The sequence below is a fragment of the Trichomycterus rosablanca genome, chromosome 1 (genome assembly GCF_030014385.1).
Source record: "Trichomycterus rosablanca isolate fTriRos1 chromosome 1, fTriRos1.hap1, whole genome shotgun sequence".
NCBI classification, from domain to species: domain Eukaryota; kingdom Metazoa; phylum Chordata; class Actinopteri; order Siluriformes; family Trichomycteridae; genus Trichomycterus; species Trichomycterus rosablanca.
The window spans coordinates 60,636,658-60,659,449 of NC_085988.1; the positions used below are offsets into that span (position 1 = coordinate 60,636,658).

Here is a 22,792-nt window from a genome sequence, read left to right on the forward strand (position 1 = left end):
ATTCGGTACGAAGTACTCGAGATCCCAGCTCTGGTTCCAGCGTGTGTTTTTACTGCTGCGCCACCTGAGCGGCCAGCTTTGTTGCACTTTTTACACCCACAATTTTACTGCAAATTAGACTAATCATCTTCTTCAAGTTTTTGGCCTATACCTTTTCATTTGGCTTGAAACCAAAATGTGTCTACAGTGGAACATGGTTGTGTGGCTGGTTTGCACACAGTTTGTAGTGAGTGTAGCTTAATTCATATTCTGTTCTTTATGTTTAAAATAAAATCACTGTAGAATATAATTACAGTTAGCTGAAATCACAATCAGCCGATTTGCTAAGTGTGACAGGCCTAATCCTAAGATCCTACAAATATAACAAAGTTTTTTTTTACACTCACCTTCATATATTGAGATAATGTGTGGGTGGCGTAATGAAGACATTATCTCAATCTCTCTGCGGATGTGAACCATGTCCTGTTCATCTTTGATCTTCTCCTTACGGATAGACTTGATTGCAACCTGAAAATCAACAGAAACTCATTGTTAGCTTTTGATTTAGTTAGTTTGCATAGGAATATACTTTTATCATAATAAGCATTAACTAGTGCATCACAGTTGCTATCAAAGCAGTATTGTTGGGGGCAAGCCATAGTGGTTAAGGTACTGGACTAGTAATCAGAAGGTCGCTGGTTCAAGCCCCACTACTGCCAGGTTGCTGCTGTTGGGCCCATGAGAAAGGCCCTTAACCCTCAATTGCTCAGACTGTATACTGTAACTGTAATGTAAGTCGCTTTAGATAAAGGCGTCTGCTAAATGCCAAAAATGTAAATGTTTATTGGCGCTCAGGTGGCGCAGCGGTAAAAACAAACGCTGGAACTAGAGCTGGGATCTCGAATACATCGTATCGAGTCTCAGCTCTGCCTGTCAGCTGGGCTTAGCGGCCACATGAACAACGATTGGCCTGTTGTTCAGATGGGGTGGGATATTAAAGTTGGATAGGGACTCTCTCACAACTAATGCAATTACGACCTCTGCTGGCTGATTGATGGCGCCTGCACAGAGACGGGAAAAAAGTCCGGATCAGGGTGTGTCTCTCCATACACAGTGCTGATCCGCATTGCACTCGTCAAAGTGTAGGAAAAGCAACGTTACATGTGTAAAAGTAAACATAAATATTTAATATACATTTTTAAAGAACAACTACAAAGCTTTTAGACATAAACAAAAGGTTTGATCAAATGCCTGTATTGAAGCTCTTTTTTTTTGCCAATGTCCATACAGCCCGTGCTCACTGTTACATTGTTGTGGCCTAGTTACTGCTGGTGGTTAGGGACTAAGATAGATAATTCACTTCTGTTCCGCTGACATTCATGCAGCATCTATTTATTGATCACAACAATCAGCAGTTATTGATTTGACCTGATGATCGATGATTGATCAGCTTGACAGATGTAAAATACAGAGTGATATTGATTATACCATCTAGGGTTACAAGATCAAAAGAGAAAAAGCCTCCACGTCTACTATGTTAGAGAAAAGACTGAAAGAGTGCCAGAGGGTGTGTTCAATGTGCCCTGAGACTAAAAATCCTATCTTGCTTGAAATTCATAAGACAAAGCAGTGACTTGTCTGACAGTTCAATTACATATCTGATATACCATATGCTCTTACTGTTGCCAAAAATAAGAATATTTGAATATCTGGCTTGTATTTTCATCCTGAATGTAGCAGGCTAGGAGAGATAATAGGCTTCACCAGCAGAAGTACTGAAGTTAAAGCCAGTGCTCTAACCTTGAGTAAAAGTAGGTTCCTGAAAGGACGAGCTGCCACCTCAGGAGACTGCGCACCACAGAAGTTATTATTAGCTTATTCCATTTCCGAACTCTCCAAACTGAGGCCATCAAAAATCCGCATGCAACCAAAATTCAGTGCATCACCCAGTTTAAAGCTCCATTCATTTAGTTCTTTAACATGGAAGTTCTGTAGTTTTTTTAAGGCGTTGTTGTCATGACAAGCAGTTCTTGTGTCCAATTCTGTTATTTTCATATTAAATAATGTAATAAATACTGTATGTATTAATGTAATACATATTTAACTTAGCAAGCATAACATAGCATTTTTGTACAATGTTTTATATATGTGAACACAATCTTTATTGCTTCAAAATAAGATTTATTTTAAGCCCTGTTGCATCTCAAATGACAAAAATGTTAGGGTACATCTGCCTAAACCATACAAAAAATGTGACTTGTGGACACCCTATCTCTCTTTCAGCCACACCTATTGCTCATAAATAGGTTATATCTAATAAATTATATACATTTAACATTGTGGCAGTTTGGGGAACCTTCCTGTACCTATGTAACTGTGGAAGATTGATGATCTCACCTCAGCTAAACACCTTTAAAGCAAATTGAAACGTTGACTAAGCATGAAGACAATCGCCGTAGGCATTCGTCTAACATTAGTGCTTGACATCACAAATGATGTATTGATAGAACAGGCAGAAATTTTGTTTGGTACACTCTAAAATCTATAATACCATAGTTTTGGAATAGGATGTCCAACTAGCTCATTTAAATAATCACAACTAAAATAGATATTAACTAGTTATGGTTAAGTAGTGAGTGAAATGGCACTTATAAATGCTGACCAGAAGGCCTTGACTTTGGCTCAAAAGGGCAAAATGACTTGTGAAGGTTCATAATCAATGGGGCAGCGGGATAATCCGCTAGCACACCAGCGCTGGGATTCTGAACTCTCCGAATTAGACCCTCAGCTCTGCTACTGGTCGGCTGGGCCTCCCCTAGCGTGCGTAATTGGCAATGCCTGCAGAAGACAAAATTGGCCATTAAAGTCTGCCGGGTGTGAAAAGACCGGTTTGAAAATCGGTGGAGTCTTCGACGCTGTGCAAGGACCTTGATTAGTAGCTCTTGGCGCCTTTACAGAGGAGGAGCATGGAGTGCATGGCTCTCCGCATGCGAATACTGGCCTTTTTTTAATACTGGCGAATTTACCATATGTGTGGGCGAATAAGAATAAATGGACTGCGCACACGTCTAAGGAAGGCAGGCAAAGATACTGGAGTTGCCAGCTATGCTAGATTAAGAGAAAAGGGGAGAAAATGTATAAATAAAAATAGCAAAAAAAACAAAAAAACAAATGGCAGGTACTTCTGTTACAGCTCAAAAACTGCCCAAATGGCTGTGTGGGCTGCACCAAGAGAAGGGTGCAGATCTAAATGCTTGAACCAAACAATGAAAGGTTGTGCTGACTATGTAAATCAATATAAGTTCATTCAGATCAATATGTCCCAGTTCACAGGGCACACAGAAGCAACCAAGACACTTTTTTTTAGTTCTAAAAAGAATGTAGCAAATGTGTGTGTATACGTTTGGCTCACATATGGACCAGAAGCACAGTGGACGCTCGGTTTTGCAAAATATCCTCTCACTATAATTAGGGTCAGATCCCTTTTAGACCTGACCTTAATTATAGTGAAAGCCTAAACTCATTAAAGTCATATTATGAAGGAAGCGCACAGACACGCCTGGGCAGGGCTGGCAGTCTGGGCACCGGCTACAGATCATTAAGCAGGCCTTTGTTTGATGCGCATGCCAGCTGGCTTGAGGCTTCTCCCTATTCTAAGATCCCACTAAAGGCAGGTATCATCAGTCTCACACACACAGACCTGTGCATTGTTGGAGCACGACAGTCCACAGGTGTGCTGTTTTATTCGAGTGGTTTTTGAGGAGAAAGGGTATACCTTGATGCGGTCGAGCATGCAGCAGGGGTGGATTACGGCGTCACCACGAATCACCACGTCACACAAGATTACATATGATGCATCTCTTATACAGATGGGCAAAGAATAATGGTCTTTTTTTACTGAAAGAGCAGTCTGTAAGGTTCCTAGATAAGACAAACACAGGCATAAATACCCATGACAAATACCCTTTGTGAATTTGAAGGACCCCCAATGACCAAATGTTATTTGAGTCGAGGACCATTCTTAGCACTGTACTGACACTAACATGGTAATAGAATTGTAGTGTGTGCTGTTACAGTATCAGGTGCAGCAGTCTTGGGAATAGTGCTTGGACCAGAAATATAAAGCCAAAAGCATCATTTGATCAAAACGTGTCCACTAATAAAAGAATAAAGGAAAACTCACACACACTAAGCATGACAAAAAAAAAAAACAGCTTGAGTCTCTAACTGTACACTTATAATGAGCGCTAACAGGGTGTGTGTTGCTAATAAAGAGGCCAGTACGCCGTCTCCGACACGTGGGCAGCAGCCGTATGCATTTTGTCACCTACACTTTGACGAGTGCAATGCGGATCAGCACTATGTACGGAGAGACACACCCTGATCCGCAGTCTTTTCCCGTCTCTGTGCAGGCGCCATCAGTCAGCCAGCACAGGTCGTAATTGCATTAGTTATGAGAGAGTCCCTATCCGGCTTTTTAATATCCCACCCCATCTGAAAAACAGGCCAATCGTTGTTCATGTGGCTTCTCAGCCCAGCCGGCAGGCAGAGTTGAGACTTAATACGATGTATTCATTTAAATTGACATTTTCGGCATTTAGCAGATGCTTTTATCCAAAGCGACTTACAATTATGACTGAACACTATTTGAAGCAGTTGAGGGTGAAGGACCTTGCTCAGGGGCCCAACAGTAGCAACTTGGTGGTTGTCGGGCTTGAACCAACAACCTTCTGATTACTAGTCCAGTACCTTAACCATTGAGCTACCATTCGAGATCCCAGCTCTGGTTCCAGCGTGTGTTTTTACAGCTGCACCCCTTGAGCAGCCAGTACTTTAAACAGTATTTAAAATCCTAACAGGTCATAACAGTGTCAGTGTCATTGCAGTGCTGACAGTGGTTTTCCACCTATACTCATCGGTCAGTGGGGGTCCTATGGGTCTCCCTTTTAACTGATAAGAGAGTTTGGCTACAGTCAGTTTATCTGTATGGTAGGACTGGTAATAAAATAATCAATTAATTTTTTCACCAGATCTTTTAGTCGGGGAGAAAGGGGGGATAAAAAAACTTACAACAATTAAGTTTCATAAATATGCACACCCCTTAATTAATACTGTTGATTTTATGACAGCATTCAGTCTTTTTGACTGGGAGTCGATCAGCATGGCACATCTTGACCCCCTGCAATCTTTGCAAATCTGTCAGATTATAGGGCATCCCCTGTGAACAGCCCTCTTCAGGTCACCTCACAGATGTTCAATTGGATTCAGGTCTGGGCTCTGACTGGGCCATTCCAAAATTTTGATCTTCTTCTGGTAAAGCATTCTTTTATTGATGTGGAGGTATGATTTGGGTCGTTGTTGTGCTTTTTAGTATAGGCCTAAAGGCTTTGAATTGGATCTTCTCATAATATCTCCAGAAGAAAAGAGCTACATCTTGGTCATGTAGGCGTTGAGCAAGAGTTTCGGTTTGATTCCGTCTAAGGGATCCATTAGTTTGTCTTCTTTGCCATCCAGGATACTCTCAAAGTCTTTGCCAGCACCAAAGTTTACAGGCATCAATATTCTTCCAGTCCTATTTTTTATTCTCCAGCTTGCACATTAGTACCATTTCTTTTGTTTTTACTTATAGAGTCATGGTGGGTCTGGAGCTACCTGGAAGCACTTAGATCAAGGCAGGAATACAACCTTAGCTGGGCAATACACATTTACTCAGCTCCTCTTTAGACATGTTTTCGGGATGTGAATGTACTGTAGATGTGGACATAGGGCAAGCTTCCAGACTCCAGAAGCTGTGACCTCTGTCAAAGATCATTTGAACCTATGTTTTTGTGGCTTACCAACTACACGGGCTACATATAGCTACAGCTAGGGTTGGTTATTTTAGCCACGCTCATGTCTACAAGTCTATCAAAGTAGAAGTACAAAAAGATCAATGTGACTCTTAGAATGATCAGATTTCTACTTTGCTTAAACTGCTCTGGTATTCCATGACAGCAAGAGTCATATCACTAGTGTACTTACTGGAAACACATTCACTAGATTGATGATTCATGCTTTACCAACTGACAGGTTAATAGATGAGTCTGTTTTTGGCAGATGTCAGGGGAACGCTACCTTTTCTAATTCAAGGCTATCAATATTTGGTAGGGGTGAAAATGTTTAAATGGATGTCTCCATTTGGAAATAGTCTGGGGAAGGTGCTTTTTCTGTTCCTAAAATGTGAGGTCTTTGAGGAATTGGTTTGTTGAATTTGATCTGAAAGTTTTTGATTGGTGGGTGGCACGGTGGGTAGCACTGTCGCCTCACAGCAAAAAGGTCCTGCATGGGTTCGATCCCCAAGCGGGGCGGTCCGGGTCCTTTCTTTGCATGTTCTCCCCGTGTCTGCGTGGGTTTCCTCTGGGAGCTCCGGTTTCCTCCCACAGTCCAAAAACATGCAGTCAGGTTATTTGGAGACACTGAATTGCCCTATAGGTGAATGGGTATGTGTGTCTGCCCTGCGATGGACTGGCACCCCTTCCAGGGTGTTACTGTGTGCCTTGCGCCCATTAAAAAGCTGGGATAGGCTCCAGCACCCAACACGACCCTAAGCAGTTAAGAAAGTGAGTGAGTGAGTGAGCTTTTGATTGGACTGGATGACAGCCCTGACCTTAAACCTATCCTAACCTTTGGGAGGAACTGGGTTGGGAGGAGGGGGGTCTCAGACAAGAAGCACAGAGGCTGCAACGACAGCTCATAATGAATGAACCGTGGGTTTGAAGTCGAATGTACAACAAGTACAGTGTATCACAAAAGTGAGTACACCCCTCACATTTCTGCAGATATTTAAGTATATCTTTTCATGGGACAACACTGACAAAATGACACTTTGACACAATGAAAAGTAGTCTGTGTGCAGCTTATATAACAGTGTAAATTTATTCTTCCCTCAAAATAACTCCATATACAGCCATTAATGTCTAAACCACCGGCAACAAAAGTGAGTACACCCCTAAGAGACAACACCCCTAAATGTCCAAATTGAGCACTGCTTGTCATTTTCCATCCAAAATGTCATGTGATTTGTTAGTGTTACTAGGTCTCAGGTGTGCATAGGGAGAAGGTGTGTTCAATTTAGTAGTACAGCTCTCACACTCTCTCATACTGGTCACTGAAAGTTCCAACATGGCACCTCATGGCAAAGAACTCTCTGAGGATCTTAAAAGACGAATTGTTGCGCTACATGAAGATGGCCAAGGCTACAAGAAGATTGCCAACACCCTGAAACTGAGCTGCAGCACAGTGGCCAAGATCATCCAGCGTTTTAAAAGAGCAGGGTCCACTCAGAACAGACCTCGCGTTGGTCGTCCAAAGAAGCTGAGTGCACGTGCTCAGCGTCACATCCAACTGCTGTCTTTGAAAGATAGGCGCAGGAGTGCTGTCAGCATTGCTGCAGAGATTGAAAAGGTGGGGGGTCAGCCTGTCAGTGCTCAGACCATACGCCGCACACTACATCAAATTGGTCTGCATGGCTGTCACCCCAGAAGGAAGCCTCTTCTGAAGTCTCTACACAAGAAAGCCCGCAAACAGTTTGCTGAAGACATGTCAACAAAGGACATGGATTACTGGAACCATGTCCTATGGTCTGATGAGACCAAGATTAATTTGTTTGGTTCAGATGGTCTCAAGCATGTGTGGCGGCAATCAGGTGAGGAGTACAAAGATAAGTGTGTCATGCCTACAGTCAAGCATGGTGGTGGGAATGCCATGGTCTGGGGCTGCATAAGTGCAGCAGGTGTTGGGGAGTTACATTTCATTGAGGGACACATGAACTCCAATATGTACTGTGAAATACTGAAGCAGAGCATGATCCCCTCCCTCCGGAAACTGGGTCGCAGGGCAGTGTTCCAGCATGATAATGACCCCAAACACACCTCTAAGACGACCACTGCTTTATTGAAGAGGCTGAGGGTAAAGGTGATGGACTGGCCAAGCATGTCTCCAGACCTAAACCCAATAGAACATCTTTGGGGCATCCTCAAGCGGAAGGTGAAGGAGCGCAAAGTCTCGAATATCCGCCACCTCCGTGATGTCGTCATGGAGGAGTGGAAAAGCATTCCAGTGGCAACCTGTGAAGCTCTGGTAAACTCCATGCCCAGGAGAGTTAAGGCAGTTCTGGGAAATAATGGTGGCCACACAAAATATTGACACTTCAGGAACTTTCACTAAGGGGTGTACTCACTTTTGTTGCCGGTGGTTTAGACATTAATGGCTGTATATGGAGTTATTTTGAGGGAAGAATAAATTTACACTGTTATATAAGCTGCACACAGACTACTTTTCATTGTGTCAAAGTGTCATTTTGTCAGTGTTGTCCCATGAAAAGATATACTTAAATATCTGCAGAAATGTGAGGGGTGTACTCACTTTTGTGATACACTGTATATGTGAAAGAGGTATACATTAGGCCTCATAGTTATGTAGACAAGTTTAAATAAATTAAGTAGTAATACACTACACTCAGACTGAATAAGCACAGAAAGACACACAAATGCACAATCATAATAACCTTTTTAAGCCAGCTTTGTTTGCGTGTGTTCACATGCATGGAAGCAGAAGAGAGACCATTCTGCCCGTATTTACTGTAAAGAACTCCTAAGTAGGCAGACTTTGAGGTCTTTATAACTGACTGTTGATCTCTTCAATACTTCTCTCTTATTTTGGTTAATTAGCACATAAAAACTATGCAAACATAGGACTATTACAGGCCTAACAAAGTGTTTGTGTTTTCACCAGCATTTCAAACAAATGAAAACTTTTTTTTCCCTTGTCAAACCAAGCCAGAGCTTGCACAGGGACCACAACACAAGCATGCAGGCTTGTGTCCTTCAAAAAGTGCATATCAACAATCAGTCACTCAGAATAGAATAGAATGGAATGGCATTACATATTCACATGCACTGCCTTCAAAAGTATATGCCCCTAACCAGTTTTCCTGATTTTTGCATTTGACATTCTTCACTGTTTTAGATACACTAGGTGAACAACAAAATACAGTTTTTGAATAATTATTAAAAAAAGAGCCGCAGTGTAAAAAACTAATTGCCCCCAGTTACGTAATCAACCAACTATGAAAATGAAATATGGTGCCATTTTAAAAAACACGTTTTTTAAAAATGTAATAACAATAATGTGTGATTTGTTACTTATCTCAAACTCCTGATTCTATTGCATTTGAAAGAATGTCCCAATTTTTTCGAAATGGGATTTGCAGATGATTAAAAAATTTTTTAGTAATGTGAAGTACTTTAAAAGTTTCAAACAAACAGCTATGACACAATCAAGCAAACCACAGGTCAAGCAATTATTGCCAAATAGACAAAATTATAGACAAAGGCGCAGAGCTTGGGGGTTCTAGGTCATAGAAACTTGTGGTGATCAGGGTTGCTGTCGTTCTGCCTCTCTTGTCCGATCACTCAGGTTTGATGAGGGTGGAGGTGGGTGCTGATTTCCTGTGAAAGCCTTAATGACTTAGTTACCTCCTGCTCTCCCTTTTAGTTATGCTGTAATAATTAGGGGTGCCGGAGTCTAATGCTACTCTCTACAGAACTGATATTTTACTCTTGATTTCATAATTTAACTACATTTTCTGTTGTTTTGCCCCGAGGTGGTTCTGGCGGAAACCTGTTTACCCACCCGAGGTTGTCAAGACTGCCGTGCCAACAGTGCTGCTCCTGCTAGATTTGACGGAAACCTGGCGTGTTTGCATCAGAAAATGTCAAAAACTCACTGAGGACTTTATCACAAACTGGACTGAATAATGAAGAACTTTAATTATTTTTTTGCTAGTTATAACTTTTAGTTCAATTTAATTTTGTAAATGTATGATTTGTGTGGATTCTGTTTATTTAAATTATCCTCCAGGCCGCCCAAGGAGGATGGGGTCCCTGCTGAGTCCGGTTTCTCTCAAGGTTTCTTCCTGTAATTTTAAGGGAGTTTTTACTGTTGGTTGCAATTTTAACTGAGTGGACACTGTTTGAAAATGGACTCAGCTGGAGTCCAATTAGAATTGACTGGACATAGTTTGGAAAGATTCATCTGGGTCAGTAAGAGCCCACAATTTACACTGCTTTGTCAGGACAAAGCTCAGCCCATAAGGTCCAAGGAACTGTCTACAAATCTCAGTGATTAAATTATGGTATGAATCAGTGTAAGGATGTAAAACAATAAGGTTCTAAGTCATTCCAAGAACACAGTGCCCTTAATAATTATGAAATGGAAAAAGATTGGCACAACGTTAAACCTCCCTAGAGTTGGCCATCCGGGCCAACTGGGCATCCTGGCAAGAAAGGTGTTTGTCAGGGAAGTAAGAAAAAAGGGAAGGGAAGTCTTGTGCAATGGTAAGAGAACTTGTTGAACTGTTGACCGTTTTTGAAGCACTCTATCAATCAGACCTTTATGGTAGAGTGGCAAGATGGCAAGGAAGCCACTGTTGTTGGGTAAATGACATATGACAGCCACTTGAAGTTTGCTAAACAGCATGTAAAGGACTTTAGCAACATGAAGAAAAAGATACTCTGGTCTGATGAGATGAAAATTTAACTACTGGGGCATAACAGAATGATGCTATGATGATGCTTCTCAATGGAGACTGGTGAGAATTGAAGGATAGATTTATGCAACCAAATACAATAACATTGTTGAAGAAAACCACATCCAGAGCACATGCAACATCAGACTGGTGAAACTATTCACCTTTCAACACAACAATGATCTGAAGTACACAGCCAAACCAACACTGAAGTGGCAAGACTTTTTGATTATCCTTGGCTTGAGTTGCCCAGCCAAAGCCCTGACTTAAACCCAATTAATTATATGTTGAGATACTTAAAGATGGTGGTTCACATATGCTCGCCATCTAATCTGACGTTGCTTGAGAGGATATACCGTGAGGAATGGGATACACTGCCCAAATACAGGTTTGAAAAGCTTGTACTGTAGATATGTATTCAAGTAGTAATTGCTTGGATCTTCAATAGCTCCATATAGGCTTTTACAAAGTATTGAATAAAGGTTCTGAATAATTTTGGTATTAAGAGATTTTTAGGTTCATTTTAGGTGATTACATTTAAATTAATATTTAAAAATGACAAAATTAGATCCACAAATCCACATTAACCTTTTCCTTCAATAAATACAGTGATTTTACTGGTATATTGTATTTCCAAGTGTTCTCCTTTTCAGTTAATTTAAGGATCAGAAACCATACAGTGTAACAAATATGCAGAAATAGAAAGAATCTGGCTGGAGCAAATACTTTGTGGCACTGTAATAGCATAGTGCCCACCTTGTTCATGTTGGGTGGTCATTATAGCTTAGACTCTTTGGAATTTCTTGCTGAAAACACTGTTGACCACTACTGTAAGCACATCTGCCTTTAGTATCCTTAATTATTTTAAGTTGGTAGTGCCCAGAAACAAGACTGCATGAAAGGAACTGTAGAATGTTACCTAAACTGAAACTGTCAGTGAGACTAGCAGTAGAAAATAGGTACAGTTGCAAAAATTCTTTTGGAACCCCTTTTGATCATAAAAAAGATCTTTTGATCTTCATCTAAATCACTAGTACTCATTTTTTTAAACAGCTTGTTTAACTGCAGGTTTTCATGCCAACCAAACATGAGCCTAATTGGAGCCAATACGATCAATCAGTTGTAGCCTAGTGGTTAAGGTACTGGGCCAGTAATTGAAAGCTTGCTGGTTCAATCCCCACCACTGCCAGGTTGCCGCTGTTGGGTCCTTGAGCAAGGCCATTAACCCTTAATTGCTTGAACAATATACTGTAACAGTACTGTAAGTCGCTTTGGATAAAAGCGTCTGATAAATGCCGTAATTGTAAATCAGTCATTTAAAGACCTAGACTATCTGATTTAACAAGAAAAATTAGTTAAGGCTTTTGCCTGGTTGGTATGAGAAGCTGCAGCCACACAAGCACATTGTGGAAAAGACTTAGTTCCAGAGACCTTAGTCATAATAACAGATAAACACAATCTGTTTAAATTAGAACCATACGCGCTAAAGGATGTGAAAAAGAACCCAAGGGTAATAGCAAAAAACCTGCAGAATTCTCCAATTCTTGCTTATGTTGTTGTTTCTGTACCTATTGTAAGATTAAAGACACCAACAAAAATTTATTGATTGGTGCCCAGGTGGCGCAGAGGGATATTCCGCTAGCACACCAGTGCCCAAATTCTGAACTCCTTGGTTTGAAATTCGGCATTGCCACCAGTCGGCCGGGCACCATCTAGCGGGAAAAATGGGCAGTGCCTGCAGCAGACACGGTTCTATGACTGGACTATGTGGGTGGGGTCTTCAAACACTGTAAACCCTGATTGGCAGACCCTCATTGGCAGATAAAGAGGCGCCTGTGCAGAGTGCATAGGTAATTAAGGGTTCCGCTAAGGACTGCGTGCGGGTCGGAGGAGGTGTGAGCAGCAATATACCCACCTCGACTGCAATCAGGGATCCCCCAGCAGCGAAAGACAAATTGACTACGCTAAATTGGGAGAAAACAAATGGGAGAAAATGCACAAATAAAATATTTAAAACGTGGCTGTCTAAACAGACCTGACAAATAAAACATACTTTTCTTTTCAGTGAGAGTGAAAGGAAATTAATTTTAGTATACTTTTTAAGCTAAAATTAAAACTACTGTATAAAAATTTTTTTTAAAATAAATAATAGGCAACACAGTCACTGTAAATAAATAAAGAGTTTCATGCAAATTGTGCCAAGTTTTATTACAAAGGACGCTGTTACTGGTTGGGAGGACTTCTCAGAATTAGTAGCAATTGTTATGAATTTGGAGTTTCTTAAATTTCTCAGGAACAAAAATTGTAATATGACATTTAAATGGAAACATTTAAAAACTCATAGCAAACACATCCTTATATTTTTCATATATTTTAGTTTTAGTGTTTATTTAATGTTTATTGTTGCACCATGGGTCTGAGAGTAACGTCATTTCAATCCTCTGTATGTCCTTTACATATTGCAGTATTGACATACTGACAATATTTTTTTTTAACTTTTTTAACATTCCTGTAACTACAACTGGTTAAATACTCAGCAAGTCGAAAGGTTAGGAGCACAACAAAAGATTTCACGCTCAGCCCTACACGCTCATCAGAACAAACCAGTCCAGACTATATTTTGAAATAAATAATCAATCAAAATATCATCTCAAAAAACATTCATGTAAGTAGACAGACTACTCTAAATTGCCCTTCCAGAAACATCTTGCAGCACCTGACTCACTGTGACCCTAATGTAGGCAGACTGGCTAATCTAAATTGTCCCTAAGTGTGAGTGAGTTAGTGAGTGAGTGCGTGAGTGAGTGACTGTTTAAAGTGCTTGGGATGGTTTGGTACACAGACTGTATTTCTGCTTTGTGCCCAATATTTCCAGGAAGGTCCTGGGCCCACCGCTACCCTGATAAAGATTAAGATATATTGAATATAACTGAATAAATGACTAAATGAAGTGAAAATGAGTTAACTGTTTCTAGGTGGAGCAGTCTAGGTTCTTTCTGTGTGGAGTTTGCACATGGGTTTCCTCCAGGTGCTCCCGGTTTTCTCCAACAGTCCAAAGACATGCAGTCAGGTTAATTCGCGATACAAAATTGGCCTTTATATATTTTCTTTAATTATTTATTAGGATTTTAACATCATGTTTTACACACTTTGGTTACATTCATGACAGGAACAGTAGTTACTCATTACACAAGATTCATCAGTTTAATGTCAAACACAGTCATGGACAATTTTGTATCTCCAATTCACCGGACTGCATGTATTTGGACTGTGGGAAAAAACCGGAGCTCCCAGAGGAAACCCACGCAGACACGGGGGAAAACATGCAAACTCCACACAGAAAGGACCTGGACCGCTCCACCTGGAAGCGACAGTGCTAGCCCTATATACAGTGTATCACAAAAGTGAGTACACCCCTCACATTTCTGCAGATATTTAAGTATATCTTTTCATGGGACAACACTGACAAAATGACACTTTGACACAATGAAAAGTAGTCTGTGTGCAGCTTATATAACAGTGTAAATTTATTCTTCCCTCAAAATAACTCAATATACAGCCATTAATGTCTAAACCACCGGCAACAAAAGTGAGTACACCCCTTAGTGAAAGTTCCTGAAGTGTCAATATTTTGTGTGGCCACCATTATTTCCCAGAACTGCCTTAACTCTCCTGGGCATGGAGTTTACCAGAGCTTCACAGGTTGCCACTGGAATGCTTTTCCACTCCTCCATGACGACATCACAGAGCTGGCGGATATTCGAGACTTTGCGCTCCTCCACCTTCCGCTTGAGGATGCCCCAAAGATGTTCTATTGGGTTTAGGTCTGGAGACATGCTTGGCCAGTCCATCACCTTTACCCTCAGCCTCTTCAATAAAGCAGTGGTCGTCTTAGAGGTGTGTTTGGGGTCATTATCATGCTGGAACACTGCCCTGCGACCCAGTTTCCGGAGGGAGGGGATCATGCTCTGCTTCAGTATTTCACAGTACATATTGGAGTTCATGTGTCCCTCAATGAAATGTAACTCCCCAACACCTGCTGCACTCATGCAGCCCCAGACCATGGCATTCCCACCACCATGCTTGACTGTAGGCATGACACACTTATCTTTGTACTCCTCACCTGATTGCCGCCACACATGCTTGAGACCATCTGAACCAAACAAATTAATCTTGGTCTCATCAGACCATAGGACATGGTTCCAGTAATCCATGTCCTTTGTTGACATGTCTTCAGCAAACTGTTTGCGGGCTTTCTTGTGTAGAGACTTCAGAAGAGGCTTCCTTCTGGGGTGACAGCCATGCAGACCAATTTGATGTAGTGTGCGGCGTATGGTCTGAGCACTGACAGGCTGACCCCCCACCTTTTCAATCTCTGCAGCAATGCTGACAGCACTCCTGCGCCTATCTTTCAAAGACAGCAGTTGGATGTGACGCTGAGCACGTGCACTCAGCTTCTTTGGACGACCAACGCGAGGTCTGTTCTGAGTGGACCCTGCTTTTTTAAAACGCTGGATGATCTTGGCCACTGTGCTGCAGCTCAGTTTCAGGGTGTTGGCAATCTTCTTGTAGCCTTGGCCATCTTCATGTAGCACAACAATTCGTCTTTTAAGATCCTCAGAGAGTTCTTTGCCATGAGGTGCCATGTTGGAATTTCAGTGACCAGTATGAGACAGTGTGAGAGCTGTACTACTAAATTGAACACACCTGCTCCCTATGCACACCTGAGACCTAGTAACACTAACAAATCACATGACATTTTGGAGGGAAAATGACAAGCAGTGCTCAATTTGGACATTTAGGGGTGTAGTCTCTTAGGGGTGTACTCACTTTTGTTGCCGGTGGTTTAGACATTAATGGCTGTATATTGAGTTATTTTGAGGGAAGAATAAATTTACACTGTTATATAAGCTGCACACAGACTACTTTTCATTGTGTCAAAGTGTCATTTTGTCAGTGTTGTCCCATGAAAAGATATACTTAAATATCTGCAGAAATGTGAGGGGTGTACTCACTTTTGTGATACACTGTATATATATACCTACCATTTGCCCAGTGAATCTGAATGTGATGAAGCGGTGATAAAACAGACAACGAATTAATGCATGTTCATACACCGATTAGGCAGCAATAGATGAGCGATCGTCTCTGACTTTACATCTACAAGGTGGACCAACTAGGTAGGAGTGTCTGATAGAGTGGACAGTGAGTGGACACGGTATTTAAAAACTCCAGCACCACAACACACACTAACACACCACCACCATGTCAGTGTCACTGCAGTGCTTGCTGAGAATGTGCACCCAAATAATACCTGCTTTGTGGTGGTCCTGTGGGGATCCTGACCATTGAAGGACAGGGTGAAAGCAGGTTAAAAATGTATGTAGAGAAATAGATGGTCAGTAATTGTAGAGCTACAAAGTGCTCCTATGTGGTAAGTGGAGCTGATAAAAATGGACAGTGAGTGTAGAAACAAGGAGGTGGTTTTAATGTTATGCCTTATCGGTGTATACAAAAAAGTTCCTACAAGAAAGAGTTAAATTCCTCAATCTGGCAACCCGCTGTCACTCACCACGCGGCCGGTGTGTCTCTCCACAGCTTTCTTCACTTTACCGTACGTTCCTCTTCCCAGCGTCTCCAGCAGCTCGTAGCGGTGCTTCAGGTTGTGTTTGTGCTGGTGTTTCCTCACGTTGGAGATTCCCGGTCCAGCCCCATCGTCCACCGGGAGCGGGGGGTCTCCCTGCTCCTCTCCCCCAGTCCTGGACAGTGTCTCCATGAATCCTGATGCTCTCAGTCCGTCGGGCTGTTCGGCTCAGCCGCGGCTGAGTGAAAGTGGGTCAGCGCTGGTCACTGATAACAGCTGGGACAGGTGAAAGTTCAGCACGATGTGATATCACTTTATCCTGCTGGTGTGTCATTCAGTGCGCAATTATTTCTCTACCTGCTGCTTTACACTGTTCTGCAGGGAGAAACAAAACATGTGATCCGGTAAACTGCTCTGTATGTGTATGTGTAGGGAATCAGACTCCATCTCCTAATGTCAGCAAAAAGAAAGAGCAAATCGGGATGAGAGGCGGGCTTTACTTCACCCTACTGTGGTGTGTGTGTGTGTGTGAGAGAGAGAGAGAGAGAGAGTTACACACAATCATCGCACTACATCAGGACCAACTTCTCCTTAAACCAAGGGTGGGCAATTCAATTTTGCAAGGGGCCACATGAGAAACTGGGACTGTTGTGTAGGGCCGAACCAACAGGGTGAACTTAATTCTGCTCAATATTAATTTTATCTCTATATATATAGATAAAGGCAAAGTAAATTGTATGTTTTTAATAGCTGTTACTATAAGAACAGATTTTACAATCAAGCAATGACAATGAGAAGCTGGCAGAGTAAAAACATCAACATCATTTAACTATTTAACAGCTTTGAACAAAATGTGCACGTTTTAAATAAAAAAAACCCAGTTTTTTTTTTATTTGCAGGTTATAAACTTTACTCAAAGTACTATTGCTATTTAGTTTGCAGACTAATTATCTTATTTTCTTTTTTTTTTCAGTCAGTTGTTCTTGTTGGATACTGTTTCTAGTAATCACAAAGTTGGTCTTGTTTGTTCCAGTCTTGAATGTGTAAAACTTTATAAAAAAAAAATCCTTGTTGCTTTTGTCTTTCATGTTTAGTATCCTAATGGCAATTTAAATTGTAATCCTTAAACACAGCGATCTGGTACCCACAGACTAAACACACGGCTTTTCATCTGACTTAAATAAATAAATACTTAGAAGTCCATGTCTTGTTAAAAACTCCAACATGTTACAGTAAAGCTGGATACACTAACACACACACACACACACACACACACACACACACACACACACAAACGTACACGTTTAGGTACACTGGAAAAATAACAGTCCCTTTAAAATAAAACCAATGCTATTATATTGCATGTGTGATGTACACTTATTTACGTCTGATTTCTAATCACCACTGACCTTATGCGGGCCGGTCAGAGACACCAAACGGGACGGATGTGGCCCAGGCGCCGTACAATGCCCAGGTGTGCCTTAAATCAATCAAAAACAACAAAATGTTTGCACTTCAAAAAAGACAGAAAGTACATTAGCTATTGGAGAAGCCAAACTCAAGAAGCATTGAGTAAAATGCAGTGTTATTTGGCCCTAAATCGACAGTACGCTGTAGCAGGTTACCTAAGTTCAGTGACTGATATCAAACACAGAACCACTCTGCCATCGAGACTGGACGCTACAAGAAATCCTGGCTTCCCACAGGGCAAAGACTGTGAACACAGTGCAACACCAACACCACCGAGACCGAGCTGCACTTCTTAACAGAAATTAGGGGTTAGGGTTAGGGTTAGGGTTAGGCAGCACAGCACCGTTAGGCAGCACGGTGGCTCATTGGGTACCATTGTTGCCCTCAGCAAGAAGGTCCTGGGTTTGATTACCACGTAGAGCAGTCTGGGTACTTTCTGTGTGGAGTTTGCACCCTATCTACCATCTATATACCATAGCAACCACCTCTCAACAGCTCAGTAATACCAGTTCACCCTGGCAACCACCTTAGCAACAGCTTAAGTACACCTTAGCATCAGTGTGTCACCATAGCATCCGACTACCCACCAAGCAACACCTTGGAAACCACCTAGCAACACTTTAGCTGCCACTTAGTATACCTTGAAAATCGTCTCGCATTACTTTAGCAACCAACTAGTTACAGCTGAGCAACCACACAATATGCTTTAAAACTTAACCAACACTTTTAATTTTAGTAGCAAAGTTAAAAATGTATCCCATTCCTATCCTCAATCAGATTGGACAGTGAGCACCTATGAACTGCATCTTCAGGTCTCTCGTCAGATGTTTTTATAGGGTTTAAGTCTGGACTCTGCCTGTGCCACTCAGACACATTCAAGAGACCTGAGACTTTGAGAGCTGCTCTCAGTACATTAACTTTAAGAACTGACTGTTTACTTACATATTCCTCTCTCTAACATGTGCCATTGTTCCACATGCACTCACACTTAATGGTCAGAAGTATGCTATACGGTCAAGTGTGTGAGCATACCTCTTGTTTATTAAATTCAGATGTTTTAGCTACATCATTTACTGAGAGGAGTCTTAAATATTTTAAAAAAAAATATATCCTTTTGTTGTTCCAGCATGACTGTGCCAGAATGCACAAAGCAAGGTGATTACTCTGCTCTAAATAAACCGTACAAAAAAATTTACCAAAGAAAAGTAAAAACAGTGGGTTTAGAAAGTATTTAGACAATTTTGCACACTGTAGTACATTGTGTTTTTATATTTTTTATTGCCCAGATGTCCTCCAACAATCCAAAATACTGAAATTAAATAATAATAAAAACAATAATTCAAGCAAACTGGATGCACCTGACCACAATTTCGAGGGTCACAGCAAAGGATTTTAAATACTTTTTGTAAATAAGAGATTTCAGGGCCTTGGTGAGTGAGGTAAAAGAAAACCCCAGTGGTCACTCTAAAACACACAGTCCTGGACAATTTTGTATTTCCAATTCACCTCACTTGCATGTCCCGGAGGAAACCCACGGGGAGAACATGCAAACTCCACTCAAAAAGGACCCGGACCACCCCACCTGGGGATCGAACGAAGGACCTTGTTGCTGTGAGGCAACAGTGCTACCCACCGAGCCACCGTGCCACCCTCGCCTGGCTAATTCAATACCTACTCATCAATACCTACTCAAAACAAGGTGGTACCTTCAATACCTACTCATCAATACCTACTCAAAACAAGGTGGTACCTTCAATACCTACTCATCAATACCTACTCAAAACAAGGTGGTGGTGGCACCATCATGCAATTGGGGTGCTTCTTAGTGACAAAGGGAGACTGCCAATAATTAAAGAACAGATGTTTGTTTATTAGGATTTTAATGTCTTGTTTTACACTTTGGTTACATTCATGACAGAAACGGTAGTTACTTATTACACACAAGGTTCATCAGTTCACAAGGTTGTTCACACAGTCCTGGATAATTTAGTAGTGGGACGAAACCGGAGCACCCGGAGTAGACCCACGAAGACAGGGGAGAACATGCAAACTCCACACAGAAAGGACCCGGACCCGGACTCAGGCTTAGTAAATAAGGAAGCCTCAGGATTAGTCTTTCAAGACTGGAATGTGTGGCTCTGATCCTGGGGGTCCAAGCAGTCTGGTGCTTTCAAGTTCTGTCACAATTGTCATGACTGGCCATCTGGCTGTGCTTGTTTCACCTTCCTAAGACTGGAACACAATTGACACATCATCTTTTGTTTTTACTCCCATTAAAAACTCACCTGAGGTAAGCTGCCATGCCAACAATGCCACTCCTGCTAGATTTGATGAACTAGTCCAGAACTTACTAACAGACTTTACTGCACCTCAAATTCTTTTTGCTTTACATTTGTTATAAAATGTGATATAAATAATTTCATTTCATTTGCCTGGTTTAATTATATAATTTAACTGTAATTCATTCAAAAGACCCTCTAGGCCACCCAGTGAGGATGGGTCCCTGCTGAGTCTGGTTCCTCTCAAGGATTATTCCTTGTAATATTTGGGGATTTTTTTTCTTTGCCGCTGTTGTCCTTGCCTTGCTCAACAGTTTTGATTCAGGATTCTGTAAAGTAGGTTTGAGACATTGCCAGTGTAAAAATCGCCATACAAATACATTTGACCTACCCTTATTGGTTAATGCCTCTTGACTCTTTAAGTAAACATTTTTAATAAGAATGATGTAAATGTTTGTTGATGGTTGGTTTTATTTCTACTGTATGTTCAGTGTGTATTTTCATAAATTTTTTTTATTTAAATTTATTACAGATTTCTGTCCAACATTGGCGTTATGTACAGTATATTTAGCAAATAACATATTATTGTCTGTCAAAGAGTGTACTGTACTGCAGTATTTTTTAGGGATTTGCTGCCACCCTCTGACGAACCTACATCAACACAAAAACAGCTCAACGTTATTGTTTCCCCCTCACTTTAACCACTAGAGTGTGCTCTGGGTTAGATCTCATTCTGTCTCTTCAGTATAAAAATCAGTAAAAATGACCACCTACTCAAATCTAGACCTAAATTTAGATCACTGGTAGATCATTGAACTGCTTCTGTCACTGGTTTGCTACTTTTATTGTACCTGACCAATATATATATTGCAGCGCCTGCAGTTCGAAAAAAAGTGCCTTAATATGAGAGTCTATGAGAGCAAAAGGGGCGGTACTGTACGGAACACAACTCGACGCTGATTGGACTACGATATTCAGAGGCAGGACAGTCACAGCTGTGATAGAAACATTTCTTCCCTTTCGCCCTTTGGTGGTGCATCGCCCCATCGCCCTAAGGAACGAGCCGCCCCTGGTTTCTACATAGAAAAGTGCATTATTAAACCAGACCTGTATCACATCTTAAACATAATAAAAAAAAAAAAATTATTCATTTATTTATTTTTAATTTATTTTGCTTTTTCAGGTAGGTAAACTTGCTACAATCATAACAACATCCTACAAACAACCAGCTGATGACTGTAAATATATAAGAAAACTTTAAAAAATTGCTTACAGATTGCTTCAAATTATGCCAGTATAACATTGTGTAATACTGTTATCCACCTGTCACCATTATTTTCAACTAGTTAAATAAGCAAACCAGTTAAAACAGTACATTTGTAATAAATTATTAAGGATGTTTTTTTTTAACATTTGTATTGTGGGTTACCTGCTGGATTATAAGAGGCCTGCTTTGTGAACTTTTAGTTTTAGTGCCACTTATCTCAGATAGGATACAGCTTCATATAAAAGAAATGCCAGTCTTACACTGGAATCAATATGGAGTAAATAAATCTTTATGTACTGTCTATGCATGTACCATAAAATTTTTTAAAACAGGCCCACCTGCTGTGGAGATAAGCAGTGGGCTTAGATCACAGAATTATGTCCATCTGTCCTGCCAATAATGGCCTACAGGAGGCATGGAAGCACAGATGCCTGTTTGTGGCGGTCTCTTTATAAAATTCTACAGTCTCTGCGTTTCATCAGTGGTAACATGTTGCATCTGAAAGACCCTTTAAAAGCCTTTTTTTCGTTGGTTTTTTTCTTTACTGGCTTTGCAAAATCTGTATCTTTTGTTTCCACCAACTCATCTGCTGGCATTTTTTATATCTTTTTCTGAGGCCCTGGAAAACTGCCCTGGACGGGCGAGCTGCCTCCAGAGATGGAGTGACAGCATCCTTTTGAGCAGAGCCTCACAGATGAATCCGCACTGGACGCAGGCTGCATCAATGATGAAGTGGGTGTAATGCTCTGTTTTAATTGCCTTTAGTTTATTCTGAGTTTCTATGATTTTAAAAATAATGAGGCCACTGTGGTCATGGGAACAATCTAATCCTTATTTATTTACAGTTTTAGAACAGTTAAGACATTTAAAAAACCACTTTCAAAACCACAACAATTATCATCCTCAGTTACCAAACCATTAAAAAGTGTAATTTTAAATAATTGAAAAGGTGGTGTAACACAATGGTAAACATGACTCAACTTCACAACTCACAACTTTTTGGAGTTTGTCTTGAATGATAGACTATTGTACTGTTTAGGCTTTAAAGTCCCAATTTTATTTCCAGTATTTTGCTCTGTAATAAAAAATAATGTGCAAACCAGCAAGTTTACTTATTATGCAGTATTTAAATCTTGCATTATTAATATGAAATCCTGGCTTTGAAAAGTAAAAAGCACATTATAAATGGTTTATATTATTATTATTATTATTATTATTATTATTATGGACCTTAAACAAAAGTAATTAAATGCAACAGAGGGTACTGGCGCCCTGTTCAGGGTGTTTCAGTGTGCCTTGCGCCCAATGAGACCTGGGACAGGCTCCAGCACTCCCAACGACCCTGATTAGGATAAGCGGCTTAGAAAGTGAGTGAGAGCGAGTGCACTGGTGGATAATACTGTAAAATGTTGTTGCAACCAAGCAGGAGAATTATTTCATGTAGCTGTACTGGCACTGCTTTACCACACGATGGAAATATTGGATCACTGTATTTAAATGATCGTACATTTGCTTAAATTCATTCCTTCAGACTTTACATGTTATCAGACCCCTTGGCTTGTTCATTTCGGAGTTCACATATTACTTCTAAAAATAAAAGTATTGTAAAACAGAGAAAATGCATTGTTGTAATGCTAATGGTAATA

General features: G+C 40.8%; 1 protein-coding gene across 1 annotated transcript in view; it reads right to left on the reverse strand.

Moving 5' to 3' along the window:
• The window catches only part of nuak1a (NUAK family, SNF1-like kinase, 1a), a 31,885-nt gene extending 15,409 nt beyond the window's left edge, over positions 1-16,476 (reverse strand). The window contains exons 1-2 of the mRNA XM_063004986.1: positions 16,119-16,476; positions 387-507 (exon numbers count right to left, since the gene is read on the reverse strand). Of these exons, the coding sequence (XP_062861056.1) occupies positions 387-507; positions 16,119-16,322 (325 nt within the window). The 5' untranslated portion in view covers positions 16,323-16,476. The remainder of the gene's footprint in view (positions 1-386; positions 508-16,118) is intronic.
• Between the last annotated feature and the right edge of the window lie 6,316 nt (positions 16,477-22,792).